The 14,801-nt window shown below is 41.6% G+C and overlaps 1 protein-coding gene across 2 annotated transcripts in view; it reads left to right on the top strand.

The window, feature by feature from the left end:
• The first annotated feature begins 711 nt into the window (after positions 1-711).
• LOC112217433 (ectonucleotide pyrophosphatase/phosphodiesterase family member 1) overlaps positions 712-14,801 on the top strand; it is a 74,702-nt gene continuing 60,612 nt past the window's right edge. Inside the window, exons 1-5 of one of the 2 annotated variants that reach the window (XM_024377718.2) lie at positions 712-1,078; positions 10,232-10,304; positions 10,714-10,839; positions 11,955-12,080; positions 13,068-13,131. In XM_024377718.2, coding sequence (XP_024233486.2) covers positions 941-1,078; positions 10,232-10,304; positions 10,714-10,839; positions 11,955-12,080; positions 13,068-13,131 — 527 coding nt within the window. In that variant the 5' untranslated portion in view covers positions 712-940. Of the gene's footprint in view, positions 1,079-1,429; positions 1,595-10,231; positions 10,305-10,713; positions 10,840-11,954; positions 12,081-13,067; positions 13,132-14,801 lie in introns of those variants that run through there. The other variant, XM_024377719.2, reaches the window with a different exon arrangement.

The raw sequence follows: 14,801 nt of genomic DNA, 5'->3' as shown, positions 1-14,801 counted from the left end.
CTTTTTTATTTCACCTTTATTTAACCAGGTAAATATATATAAAAAAAATGTCTTCAGTGGGGTAATTGCTATTACTGAGAATAAATATCAGAACTGTTCATATTTAATTGTGCCAGCGTGTGTGTGCCAATCAGATTGTAGATTTCTCCGAACCCGTTTTATAAAAAAAATTGATGACTGAAACAATTATGTTAACTCTTCAAATTTAATTGTGTAATCCTGGGTGTGTGTTTGATCCCAACTTTGTAACCTTCAGAGAACGTTTCCAGAACGTGCCCTGCTACCGTCATACAACCAAAAGAGCACGTTCAAAGAACATTAAGAAAACCATCCGTTTGAACCTTTAGGGACCAATGGTAACCTTCTGAGAACATTCCCAGAACGTTTCTAACTTTTTAACCTTCAGAGAACGTTCCCCATTACCTTCATACAACCAAAAGAGAGCCTTCAAATAGCATGAAACTCTTAGGGAACATTGGTGCAACGTTCATGAAACGTTCCAAGAATGTTCTTAGAAACAAAATGTGTGATCTGGGCAGTTATTGTATACTAAATTAATGTAATATTACATGTTCTGGTTGAAAACAACACAACACACTTGTTGCAACTTTAGCTCTAAATATGTATGGTGGAGTCTATTTTAGATATTTCCTCTAGCATGAAGAGGGCAGACTTGAGCGCGTGTGGTCTTGGCTCACTCTTGACTATTATAGGGTTACTACTCCAATACCCTACTTCACCCTGGCTCCGCTGGCTGCACATGGTGAAAGAATTACAATACAAACTTTGAGAGTCAAGATAAAAAGAAGGCGGTTCTTAAATCTTCTTTGAGACCTACAAAATCTGAAGGCAAAAAGGGGACCAGATTATTCTCTTAAAACTGCTAATAATTTCTGTGACAAACTCCTGGTACAAAAACTGTCGTGACCAACGCTGCAGAATGGAAATATCCAAAGGGGATGAACATTCAACTGAGCATGCTGCCAATTTACTAGGTTCACCTGGTCGAGACAATCAGATGAGACACAGTGGACAGGGCCACAAGAAGAGGTCGAACAACTGCATGGTAATCGTTGTGGTGAGTGGCATTATTGTAACTTTTCGTTACTGTAATCTAATTGTGTAGACTATTGAATTATTAGTTCAAGGTCCAATGCAGCCTTTTGGTTTATCTTAAAATCCAAATAATTTCTAGGTAACAATTAAGCAACTTACTGGGATTTGTTTTTCAATTAAAAAGGTAAATAAACATATAGCTTGTTAGCAAAGAGCAATTTCTCAAGCAAGAATTTCGCTAGGACTGTCTGGGGATTATCGTTTTTATCCAGCCAAACTTGTTGCAAAACCATGCCCATAAGAAAGATAAGAACTTTCAAAGCCCCGCTGACTGGTCAGAGTTCGGTTGTTCCCTGTGAGAATTAAAGGTGTGTGAGAGAAGGAAGAATGCTATACAGACGGAATCTCCACCAAAACAAAACACTGCCATCCATACCTTGCATTTTCCCGAATTTGGATATGAAGTTGCATGTAGCTTGTTCGTGAGTGATTGCAGCGAGCCTGACTGACCAGATTGTTAGCTGCATTGTTTTTGGAGGTAAGTAAACTGAATTATAACAAGTGTTTTCGCTATTTTACAACGCCGATGTTGTCTAGCGTTAGCTTAGTGTGGTTAACGAAAGGTCTATTGGGAAACTTTGTTACATGACATTTCTGCTAGTTGGCAACTAAAAGATGCTGCGTAGCTAGCTCTAGCTGAATTGATTCACTATTACTGACAATCATGTAATGTTAGCTATCTACAGTTGCTTGCAGTGAAACTGTGCAGTTCATGGCAGGCACGAGCAAACTCCCTCTCATTTGTCACAGGGAACGTCCAAACTCTGACCAATCAGCATGGCTTTGAATGTTGCTAGATTACTCATGGGCGTGGTTTTTATTTATTTTTCATTTCACCTTTTAATTTACCAGTTAGGCCAGTTGAGAGCAAGTTATCATTTACAACTGCGACCTGGCCAAGATATAGCAAAGCAGTGCGACAAAAGCAACAACACAGAGCTAGACATAAACAAACGTACAGTCAATAACACAATAGAAAAAAAACCTATGTACAGTGTGCAAATGTAGAAGATTAGGGAGGTAAGGCAGTAGAGACCAATACTTACAATTTAGCATTAACACTGGAGTGATAGATGTGCAGATGAGGATGTGCAAGTGGAGATACTGGAGTGCCAAAAGATAAATAACAATATGCGGATGAGGTAGTTGGGTGTGCTATTTACAGATTGGCTATGTACAGGTGCAGTGATCAGTAAGCTACTCTGACAGCTGATACTTAAAGTTAGAGAGGGAGATATGAGACTCCAGCTTCAGTTATTTTTGCAATTCGTTCCAGTCATTGGCAGCAGAGAACTGGAAGGAAAGGTGGCCAACTGAGGTGTTGGCTTTGGGGATGACCAGTGAAATATACCTGCTGGAGCGCTGGCTACGGGTGGGTGTTGCTATGATGACCAGTGAGCTAAGGTGGGGCTTTACCTAGCAAAGACTTATAGATGACCTGGAGCCAGTGGGTTTGGTGATGAATATATAGCGAGGTCCAGCCAATGAGAGCATACAGGTCGCAGTGGTGGGTAGTATATGGGGCTTTGGTGACAAAACGGATGGCACTGTGATATACTGCATCCAGTTTGCTGTGTAGAGTGTTGGAGGCTATTTTGTAAATGACATCGCCAAAGTCAAGGATCGGTAGTATAGTCAGTTTTACGAGGGTATGTTTGGCAGCATGAGTGAAGGAGGCATTGTTGCAAAATAGGAAGCCAATTCTAGATTTAATATTGGATTGGAGATGCTTATTAATATGAGTCTGGAAGGAGAGTTTACAGTCTAACCAGACAGCTAGGTATTTGTAGTTGTCCACATATTCTAGGTCAGAACCGTTCAGAGTAGTTATGCTAGTCAGGCGGGCGGGTGCGGGCAGCAATCGGTTGAAGAGCATGCATGTAGTTTTACTAGCATTTAAAAGCAGTTGGAGGCATGGAAATCTTATGGTATTGAAGCTCGTCTGGAGGTTTGTTAACACAGTGTCCAAAGAAGGGCCAGATGTATACAGAATGATGTCATCTGCGTAGAAGTGGATCAGAGAATAACCAGCAGCAAGAGCAACATCATTGATATATATACAGAGAAAGGAGTCGGCCTGAGAATTGAACCAAGTGGCACCCCCATAGAGACTGCCAGAGGTCCGGACAACAGGCCCTCCGATTTGACACACTTAACTCTATTTGAGAAGTAGTTGGTGAACCAGGCGAGGCATTCATTTGAGAAACCAAGGCTATTGAGTCTGCCGATAAGAATGCAGTGATTGACAGAGTTGAAAGCCTTGGCCAGGTCAATGAAGACTGTACTGTCTATTATCGATAGCGGTTATGATATCGTTTAGGACCTTGAGCGTGGCTGAGGTGCACCCATGACCAACTCGGAAACCAGATTGCATAGTGGAGAAGGTACGGTGGGATTTGTTTTGCACCAAGTTTTGCGTGGATAAAAAGGACACGTCTGGGGGTGGTCTGAGTGGGGAGGGGAAGAAAACTAGCTGTTATTGGCAGAGAGGTTTTGAACTCTCTTTCTTATTGGTCTTTTAACTAATTTACACCAGGCAGACCAAAACTCCATCCCACCAAAACAGGCTGAAATTTCAGGCGGTCTTAAAAAAAAAAATATTACACTTAATAATTTTCATAATTTCACAGTATTATTCCAACCTCCATAATGTTGAAATATATATAAAACACAGGAATATCATGCTTTCTTCACTGGGCCTTTTTTTAAGGGATAGTTCACTACTTTGTAATCAGTCTATGGAGAAGGTAGGAACAGGAAATATGTTTACCTGGCCACTGATTTAAATGCTAACTTTTTTGCATTTGTGGCACAATGCAAGTCAATGGTACTCATATTAGCATTTTCGCACTTCATGCCCAGATCTTGATTGTGTAACTATAAACTGATTTTATTTTGACCTTTTTTTTTAACTAGGCAAGTCAGTTAAGAACAACTTCTTATTTTCAATGACAGCCTAGGAACAGTGGGTTAACTGCCTGTTCAGTGGCAGTTCAACAGATTTGTACCTTGTCAGCTCAGGGATTTGAACTGGCAACCTTTCAGTTACTAGTCCAACGCTCTAACCACTAGGCTACCCTGCCGCCCCATTACCAACATAAATATAACATTAAACAAGTAGTTTTGCATACTACTGTGGTATATGCTCTGTTTGTAATCAAGTGGGAGGTGGGAATTTACAAGTTGTGAAGTCGTAACTACAAGTTGGATGCATTCATGTGCTTTGAACTCGTTGAGAAATGCAGATTGGCTATTGGCCAACAAGCTGCATAAACAATAAACTAAAAGTACAGCTATCATGCTGGTAAACAAGTTATAGTGTTCAAAAAATATTATTTTTATTTTTATAAATGTTTTGTTGCATTTAATTGCAGAAAAGGCTGTTCAAGGTAATTTCCTTAGTACGTGACATCAGAGGTCAGCATGTCGGAGAAGTGGGAACTCAGGATGATAGACTAGTTTCCCACTAGTAATTACCAGTTGGTGGATTGTTCAAGTAGACTTTTCGTATTCTTATGTAGTAAATTCCCACTTCCCACTTGATTACGAACGCAATATTGTCTGATATACACGTCTGGAATGCTGTGTCAGCCAATCAGCATCCAGGACCCAAACTACCCAGTTTATAGTCGTCAATAATCAATGGCTATTGTAGTGTTCTTGCTATATGAGCCGCTTTACCCACCAAGTCAGTTAATCCATAGTGTTTGCCTTTCATGCCAGCAACCCAGGTTCACCTCCCTGTCCTTTTCTTAGCTGCAATATCATCAATTTAGATTGCCCTTTAATTTTCAACAACTGGCTTAGTTCACTGTCCTTCATAAAATTGAAAATACAGTGGACAACTCCTGCCAAGGAACACACCATGTGACACTGCATGTCCACTCAGCTCAGACTTTTTAAAATAAACAAAGCAGGCTCACTCTGACGACAGCGTGGCAGCCTTCCTATGCCAGTCATTGACTCGGGTTATACAGTACCAGTCAAAAGTTTGGACACACCTACTCATTCAAGGGTTTTTCTTTATATTTACTATTTTCTACATTGTAAAATAATAGTGAAGACATCAAAACTATGAAATAACACATATGGAATCATGTAGTAACAAAAAAAGTATGAACAAATCAAAATATTTTTGAGATTCTTCAAAGTAGCCACCCTTTGCCTTGACAGCTTTGAACACTCTTGGCATTCTCTCAACCAGCTTCTTTAGGTAGTCACCTGGAATGCATTTGAATTAACAGATGTGCCTTGTTCATTTCTGGAATTTCTTTCTTAATGCGTTTGAGTCAATCAGTTGTGTCGTAACAAGGTATGGGTGGTATACAGAAGACAGTCCTATTTGGTAAAAGACCAAGTCCATATTATGGCAAAAAAAGCTCAAATAAGCAAAGTGAAACGATAGTCCATCATTACTTTAAGACATGAAGGCCAGTCAATCCAGAAAATTTCAAGAACTTTGAAAGTTTCTTCAAGTGCCGTCGAAAAACCATCAAGTGCTATGATGAAACTGGTTCTCATGAGGACCGCCACAGGAAAGGAAGACCCTGCTGCAGAGGATAAGATAATTTAGAGTTAACTGCACCTCCAGATTGCAGCCCAAATAAATGCTTCACAGAGTTCATGTAACAGACACATCTCAATATCAACTGTTCAGAGGAGACTGTGTGAATCAGGCCTTCATGGTCGAATTGCTGCAAAGAAACCACTACTAAAGGACACCAATAATAAGAAGACTTGCTTGTGCCAAGAAACATGAGCAACGGACATTAGACCGGTGGGAATCTGTCCTTTGGTCTGATGAGTCCAAATGTGAGATTTTTGGTTCCAACCGCCATGTCTTTGTGAGACGCAGAGCAGGTGAACGGATGATCTCCCCATGTGTGGTTCCTACCGTGGAGCATGGAGGTGGTGTGATAGTGCTTTGCTGCTGACACTGTCAGTGATTTATTTAGATTTCAAGGCACACTTAACCAGCATGGCTACCACAACATTCCACAGTGATACGCCATCCCATCCGGTTTGCACTTAGTGGGACAATCATTTGTTTTTCAACAGGACAATGGCAGAACACACCTCCAGGCTGTGTAAGGGCTATTTGACCAAGAAGGTGAGTGATGGAGTGCTGCATCAGATGATCTGGCCTCCACAATCACCCGACCTCAACCCAATTGAGATGTTTTGGGATGAGTTGGACCGCAGAGTGAAGGAAAAGCAGCCAACAAGTGCTCAGCATATGGAGTTCCCACAAGACTGTTGGAAAAGCATTCCAGGTGAAGCTGGTTGAGAGAATGCCAAGATTGTGCAAAGCTGTCATCAAGACAAATACTGGCTACTTTGAAGAATCTCAAATGCAAAATACAGTGCCTTGTGAAAGTATTCGGCCCCCTTGAACTTTGCGACCTTTTGCCACATTTCAGGCTTCAAACATAAAGATAGAAAACTGTATTTTTTTTTGTGAAGAATCAACAACAAGTGGGACACAATCATGAAGTGGAACGACATTTATTGGATATTTCAAACTTTTTTAACAAATCAAAAACTGAAAAATTGGGCGTGCAAAATTATTCAGCCCCCTTAAGTTAATACTTTGTAGCGCCACCTTTTGCTGAGATTACAGCTATAAGTCGCTTGGGGTATGTCTCTATCAGTTTTGCACATCGAGAGACTGAAATTTTTTCCCATTCCTCCTTGCAAAACAGCTCGAGCTCAGTGAGGTTGGATGGAGAGCATTTGTGAACAGCAGTTTTCAGTTCTTTCCACAGATTCTCGATTGGATTCAGGTCTGGACTTTGACTTGGCCATTCTAACACCTGGATATGTTTATTTTTGAACCATTCCATTGTAGATTTTGCTTTATGTTTTGGATCATTGTCTTGTTGGAAGACAAATCTCCGTCCCAGTCTCAGGTCTTTTGCAGACTCCATCAGGTTTTCTTCCAGAATGGTCCTGTATTTGGCTCCATCCATCTTCCCATCAATTTTAACCATCTTCCCTGTCCCTGCTGAAGAAAAGCAGGCCCAAACCATGATGCTGCCACCACCATGTTTGACAGTGGGGATGGTGTGTTCAAGGTGATGAGCTGTGTTGCTTTTACGCCAAACATAACGTTTTGCATTGTTGCCAGAAAGTTCAATTTTGGTTTCATCTGACCAGAGCACCTTCTTCCACATGTTTGGTGTGTCTCCCAGGTGGCTTGTGGCAAACTTTAAACAACACTTTTTATGGATATCTTTAAGAAATGGCTTTCTTCTTGCCACTCTTCCATAAAGGCCAGATTTGTACAATATACGACTGATTGTTGTCCTATGGACAGAGTCTCCCACCTCAGCTGTAGATCTCTGCAGTTCATCCAGAGTGATCATGGGCCTCTTGGCTGCATCTCTGATGCATGAGCTGAAAGTTTAGAGGGACGGCCAGGTCTTGGTAGATTTGCAGTGGTCTGATACTCCTTCCATTTCAATATTATCGCTTGCACAGTGCTCCTTGGGATGTTTAAAGCTTGGGAAATCTTTTTGTATCCAAATCCGGCTTTAAACTTCTTCACAACAGTATCTCGGACCTGCCTGGTGTGTTCCTTGTTCTTCATGATGCTCTCTGCGCTTTTAACGGACCTCTGAGACTATCACAGTGCAGGTGCATTTATACGGAGACTTGATTACACACAGGTGGATTGTATTTATCATCATTAGTCATTTAGGTCAACATTGGATCATTCAGAGATCCTCACTGAACTTCTGGAGAGAGTTTGCTGCACTGAAAGTAAAGGGGCTGAATAATTTTGCACGCCCAATTTTTCAGTTTTTGATTTGTTAAAAAAGATTGAAATATCCAATAAATGTCGTTCCATTTCATGATTGTGTCCCACTTGTTGTTGATTCTTCACAAAAAAATACAGTACAAAATACAGCCTTTCGCAAGGCACTGTATATTTTGATTTAACTTTTTTAGTTAGTACATGATTCCACGTGTTTATATGATAGTGTTGATGTCTTCACTATTATTCTACCATGTAGAAAATAGTAAAAATAAAGAACCCTTGAATGAGAAGGTGTGTCCAAAGTTTTGACTGGTACTGTATATTGACCTGTAATTACTGTGTCCTTCAATTCAGGAATGGCTCAGTCCACAACAATGTCTCAAATCGGTGTGCGTGTGCACTTGGACAACATGTCTCGTCAAACATGAGTTAATTTTCCACAGGAATCCTTATGTGAACGTTGGTTTAGAGTTGTGAAATAGTACAACACATGGCAGTATTAGAGCGTGTTGCCATGAATTCTACCAAAAACAGGATTCCTTATAGGATGCTGAGCATATAGCAAGGCACTAGGAGTCAAAGCACATGGGAATCAAACATGTATATATTTACATTTTTGAGTAGTTAAGGGTTGAGTCTTGCTCAATAAACCTGTAGATGTTTTATCATTTTAAATCCTTTTTTCCCAACTACACATTTTTTGAGGTGTGTGTGTATATACTCCCAACATGGGGTTGTGAGATTTACTCTGTAACCCAGTATAGTGTCCTCAGGCAGTGCGTTTGCTTTCCCTAGAACTCGGTTAGGTACTGCACTGTAGTCCTGGCTTCTCAGGACACCAGCCAGGTCACTCACTCACACAAGCTACACCTGACAGATCACACATTGTACAGCATTTGATTCTTGAAAAAAAATCTCGAGAGTTTTCAAAGCACTCCAAGTTGATGACCTGTCTTCTTTACGTCAAGCTCTTTATTACTGGTCCTTGGTTTGAATTGATAATGAGAGAACTCCATGCCAATTAGACCTCAGTACTAATCCTGACATGTCCTGTTAGCCCCTATTGAGACCCTCTTTAAGCCGTGTTGATAAGACTGCTGGATATCTTCCCTTTATCATTAGCTGACTTAGTTGAAACTTTAAACCCGTGAGATCCAGTCTTTGAATATCCCCGCTAATTACAAAGCCCCAGCTATTCACCCTTCCCTGGGCAAAAGGGGCCAGGCAGAGCAGCTCACCAGGCAGCTAGGAGGAGGGGAGCTTGTTTATGACCTGCTTTTACTTCTCTATTAGAGAGGGCCAAGATCCAGATGTGGAGAATTAAACTTTTTTTGATTTGTGCACCGAACAGAATAGAGTCCTACGTTAGAATGGAAAAGAGTGTCAAATGACTAATTTTCTAAAATTATACACAGGGAATATAGTTATTTAATTCAACTCGTTTTGGTTGTTTTTATTTCTAGGAATTTTGTCACATTTTTTAAAATTTAGTTTCTGTGGTTTCGTTCAACATAGGTCCAACTGAGATGTTTTTTTTCTGATGCACTCTAGACCCCCAAAATGTCCAGTTATAGCTACAATAATGTTTCTCAAGGAAGCAGCAGGCAAAGACTGCTGCCAACTGTCTCTTCATAATTTTCCGGACAAAATACTTTTCTGTGTTATGTGATGTCACTTGGCGGTCTCGATTTACTGACCTTACTAACAGTGAAAGTGATTTAAAATCCCATGTACACAATAAATATAAAAAAGCCACAAAATAAGCTCCAGAAGATTTGAATACTTGGGTGAAATAAAACAGGGTTATCATAAATCTTGTGGCAGACAAAGTAGAGTAGTAGTCTGGTTAGATCAGACTGAGTGCTACATAGTGTTCAGTCTGGTTTAACCAGGCTATTAGAGTACGGGATAATAGTTTTAATTGGATGAGAAGATATCGAAGGGTCATAGCACTTAATTTATGATGGTTCATCAGGATACTATGCATTGTATTAAACTGAGCTGAGCCAAGCTGTACTGTGCTGGCGTGGTGGGGATTCCACCATACTGGAACCATGCTGGAAAGGACTATGTGAAAAGAAAATATCCAAGCTAGCACTGTACTGTTTGGGTCAGCAGGATACTGTGAAAAGGGTAATAGTTGACTATACAAGCACATATGTTTGCTATCGCTCTTCCTCTCAAAGTTTCTTCCTTCTAGAGTTTTTCCTGGCCACTGTACTCTTACTTCCGCTTGTATTGCTCTTTGAATTCTAGACCTTTGACAACTGCTGATATGAAATGGAATATAACTAAATGTGCTTGATCAATATCTACACATGGGAACTTTTCAGATGTTTCTCTTCTCACCTATAGGTAATGTTGCTGTGCTTGTTGATCACTGTCATCACAGTCATATTTGCCTTGAAGCAGCACTGCAATGTTAAAGGTACGGTTTAGTAAACAACTGGCCAACTCTGTTTACAATTTATTGTCTGTCCTATTAGCCCTTGAGCTTGGCCACTGTGCAAAACTAACCAATTATAACACAGAAAGAAAACCGTTAGTACATAAACGCTTTTCAGCTAAAATAGAAATACATTTCTAGTCTGTAATTGAATGCATTCCCTGTCCAGTTTCAATGTTTCTATTCTCTCTTTTGAGAAAAGAAAAAAACTGTTAAGGATTAGCTTAAACATCCATAACAAACCAATCAGATGTACTGATTCCTTTTTTAAATCTGTCAAATGATACCAATTCTGAGTAACATAATGATATTCTGAGTAACTTAAATTACATTCTGAGTAACGTTGTTGACATCCTGAGTAACATAATAAAACTCTTCTCATCCCCTGTAGTGACGAGCTGTAAGAACAGGTGTGTGACTGGGAGCAGTGACAAGTCTGCATCGTGCCACTGTGACCCGTCTTGTGAGAAAGAGGGAAACTGCTGTCTTGATTACACTGAGGTGTGCGTAGACCCTGGTAAGTCCAACAGCCTACATCACGTGTTACTGCAACACCACACTGCCAGAGGTATGTAGAGCAGGAGAGCACAGGTCAGGTTACCCACCAGCGCTACTTTGATGTTGTTAGTCTTCTTTATGTGTGTGTGTGTGTGGAGGGGGAGGAGTGTTCGTGTGTGTCAGTGTAGGCTGCTGAGGGGAGGAAGGCTCGTATTAATGACTGAAATGGAGTCAATGGAATGGTATCCACCATATGGAAACCACATTGTTGATGTGTTTGATTCCATTGACTCCATTCCAGCCATTATTATGAGCTGTCCTCCCCTCAGCAGCCTCCACTGGTGTGTGTGTGGGTGGATAGACTCCTCCTACAGATTACAAAAACATGTTTTATGTGGACTGGAATGTTCACTTCAGATGCAATGTTGACTCTGGGTAGAGGCTGACCATTACAGCATCCCCAAAATACCCTTCTTCCATTTTACCGTCCTTGCTGGTCACTGTGGCTATCCGTCCCCTAGCTTGGGTGTGGTGTGGCAATCTGGGCAGTGTTGTTCCCCCACACTATGTGGTTAAAATTTTGCCACCCAATCATCATGGGACCCATGTGTTTCCTCTACTTCCTCCAGAGAGTAGCGAGGCCCATTTATAGTGAAGGGATGGTAAATCAGAATTTGTTTTGATTTTCCCCATGATTGCTGTAACACTGAAGCATGTCTCCTGAGACTGAGATTAGCATCCCTCTTATAGATTGTCCACTTGACCGCTGTCAGAGAGAGAATGTTGGTCTGTCTGTTCTAATGGGTATCACTCACTTGCTTTTGTGTAGTGCTTTGCGAGAATATTCGATGGTGAGAAACTGTAGTTCACTCATTGATGAAAGGTTTGGATATAGGGTAGTCCCAGACAGTGGTAGGAGGTGTGACCGATTCCTCAGCTACTGCTGTCTCTCGGAGGTGACTCTCCTAACCATACACACACGTACACCCTCTCACACGTGCTCCTCCTTTTCGCTGTCATAAACTCTCTCTGTCCTTCCCTCACTCTCCCCCTTCTTCACACTCACATATTTTCACACTTTTTCTCCGTCATAATGATTTTTCTGCATCATAATGATTTCTCTCCCCCCTCCAGGTCAGCGCTGGACCTGCTCCAGATTCCGCTGTGGCGAGCAAAGGTTGGCCGATAGCCTGTGCTCATGCTCGGATGACTGTGTGAAAGCAGGGGACTGCTGTGCAAATTACTACAGCGCCTGCAAAGGTAAAGGCCATAGACTAAACTGACCCTGTGTGGGTTGTAGCCCCAAAATACATCTGTGTGTTCAACAGACCTTCATCAAAAAAAATTATCTAATGCTTTTATAGTCCCAAAAGTACAAGCTCCACACTATATCAAAGGCACCTCAAATATTTCTAAATATTTGACGCAGGTCTGTTGTGCCATCCTACATAAAGGCCTATACTCAAACAGTGTACCCAGTGCTGTCCGGTGATGGCCCTCCTCACTGCACATGGTTTAATTATGATTTCCCTCAGAGAGTTGTTTGTTTAGAGTTGGTAGGGTTGTATGCCCAAGGAAAGTAATGCATACCATATGTTAGGACTTTGCGTTAAGGGATTTCAAGATGTACATTTGCAGCTGAATATACACAGTGTGAAAACCACACCTCGGATTGTAAAACATTGTTTTCCCTATAGTTCCTATATGCACTTTGAGATAATGTGTGTGTGTGTGTGTGTGTGTGTGTGTGTGTAATTTTTGCTTATTGGTATTTCTCTTTTCTAGCTCCTCCTGTGTGGTGGAAGGAATTCCCCAACATAAGGCCCTCTCAATCTTTCCCTATCCTTGACAGTCTTTAATGCTTAGACCAGTGTTTCTCCACCTTTTTGTACCAGGGATGAATAAAACTAGGGTCCTTCCTTCTGACATCTAGAACTGATTCAATTGGTGTCAAGAGAGTTAACCATCTGAGGGACCAGTCCCGGACCGGGAACCAAAGGTTGAGAAACACTGGCTTACTTCTCACTCTTAACTACCCTGATAAAGCTTTAACTCATGGTCATTTCAGCTATCATTCACCATTCCATAGCTTGCATTAGCCTACGCAATCCAAGCACAATGCTTGCAAGCACGTATTAGATTTTAGTCTGGTAGATATACTGTAGATTTGATGTGTTTGGTAGTTAGCCACATTAGCCTCAAATTATCCTCCGTGAAGATCGTATGGTTGATGATGATATTTTCCAGTGGGAGTGAAGTCCTGGATAGAAGAGGAGTGCGAGGACATTCAAACACCCCAATGTCCTGCCAGGTAAGTACTTTTCCACAACTACTGCTGTGCTTTCTCTGTGAGAAACAGTATTGAATGTTGAACTTGAAGGTCCTCCTGTGATGCACAGCACATAGTACTTGATTGAGATGGATTGATAGTATATTTTATTTTTATTTATTTATTTTTATTTCACCTTTATTTAACCAGGTAGGATAGTTGAGAACAAGTTCTCATTTGCAACTGCGACCTGGCCAAGATAAAGCATAGCAGTGTGAACAGACAACACAGAGTTACACATGGAGTAAACAATTAACAAGTCAATAACACAGTAGGAAAAAAAGAGAGTCTATATACATTGTGTGCAAAAGGCATGAGGAGGTAGGCGAATAATTACAACTTTGCAGATTAACACTGGAGTGATAAATGAGGGTCATGTACAGGTAGAGATATTGGTGTGCAAAAGAGCAGAAAAGTAAATAAATATAAACAGTATGGGGATGAGGTAGGTCAAATTGGATGGGCTATTTACCGATAGACTATGTACAGCTGCAGCGATCGGTTAGCTGCTCAGATAGCAGATGTTTGAAGTTGGTGAGGGAGATAAAAGTCTCCAACTTCAGCGATTTTTGCAATTCGTTCCAGTCACAGGCAGCAGAGAACTGGAACGAAAGGCGGCCAAATGAGCTGTTGGCTTTAGGGATGATCAGTGAGATACACCTGCTGGAGCGTGTGCTACGGGTGGGTGTTGCCATCGTGACCAGTGAACTGAGATAAGGCAGAGCTTTACCTAGCATGGACTTGTAGATGACCTGGAGCCAGTGGGTCTGGCGACGAATATGTAGCGAGGGCCAGCCGACTAGAGCATACAGGTCGCAGTGGTGGGTAGTATAAGGTGCTTTAGTAACAAAACGGATGGCACTGTGATAAACTGCATCCAGTTTGCTGAGTAGAGTATTGGAAGCTATTTTGTAGATGACATCGCCGAAGTTGAGGATCGGTAGGATAGGCAGTTTTACTAGGGTAAGTTTGGCGGCGTGAGTGAAGGAGGCTTTGTTGCGGAATAGAAAGCCGATTCTAGATTTGATTTTAGATTGGAGATGTTTGATATGAATCTGGAAGGAGAGTTTACAGTCTAGCCAGACACCTAGGTATTTATAGATGTCCACATATTCTAGGTCAGAACCATCCAGGGTGGTGATGCTAGTCGGGCGTGCGGGTGCATGCATTTGGTTTTACTAGCGTTTAAGAGCAGTTGGAGGCCACGGAAGGAGTGTTGTATGGCGTTGAAGCTCGTTTGGAGGTTAGATAGCACAGTGTCCAAGGACGAGCCGGAAGTATACAGAATGGTGTCGTCTGCGTAGAGGTGGATCAGGGAATCGCTCGCAGCAAGAGCAACATCATTGATATATACAGAGAAAAGAGTCGGCCCGAGAATTGAACCCTGTGGCACCCCCATAGAGACTGCCAGAGGACCGGACAGCATGCCCTCCGATTTGACACACTGAACTCTGTCTGCAAAGTAGTTGGTGAACCAGGCAAGGCTGTCATCAGAAAACCCGAGGCTACTGAGTCTGCCGATAAGAATATGGTGATTGACAGAGTCGAAAGCCTTGGCAAGGTCGATGAAGACGGCTGCACAGTACTGTCTTTTATCGATGGCGGTTATGATATCGTTTAGTACCTTGAGCGTGGCTGAGGTGCACCCGTGA

This window comes from Oncorhynchus tshawytscha, linkage group LG18, assembly GCF_018296145.1.
Source record: "Oncorhynchus tshawytscha isolate Ot180627B linkage group LG18, Otsh_v2.0, whole genome shotgun sequence".
NCBI classification, from domain to species: domain Eukaryota; kingdom Metazoa; phylum Chordata; class Actinopteri; order Salmoniformes; family Salmonidae; genus Oncorhynchus; species Oncorhynchus tshawytscha.
This window is presented reverse-complemented; position numbering and strand designations above follow the sequence as displayed.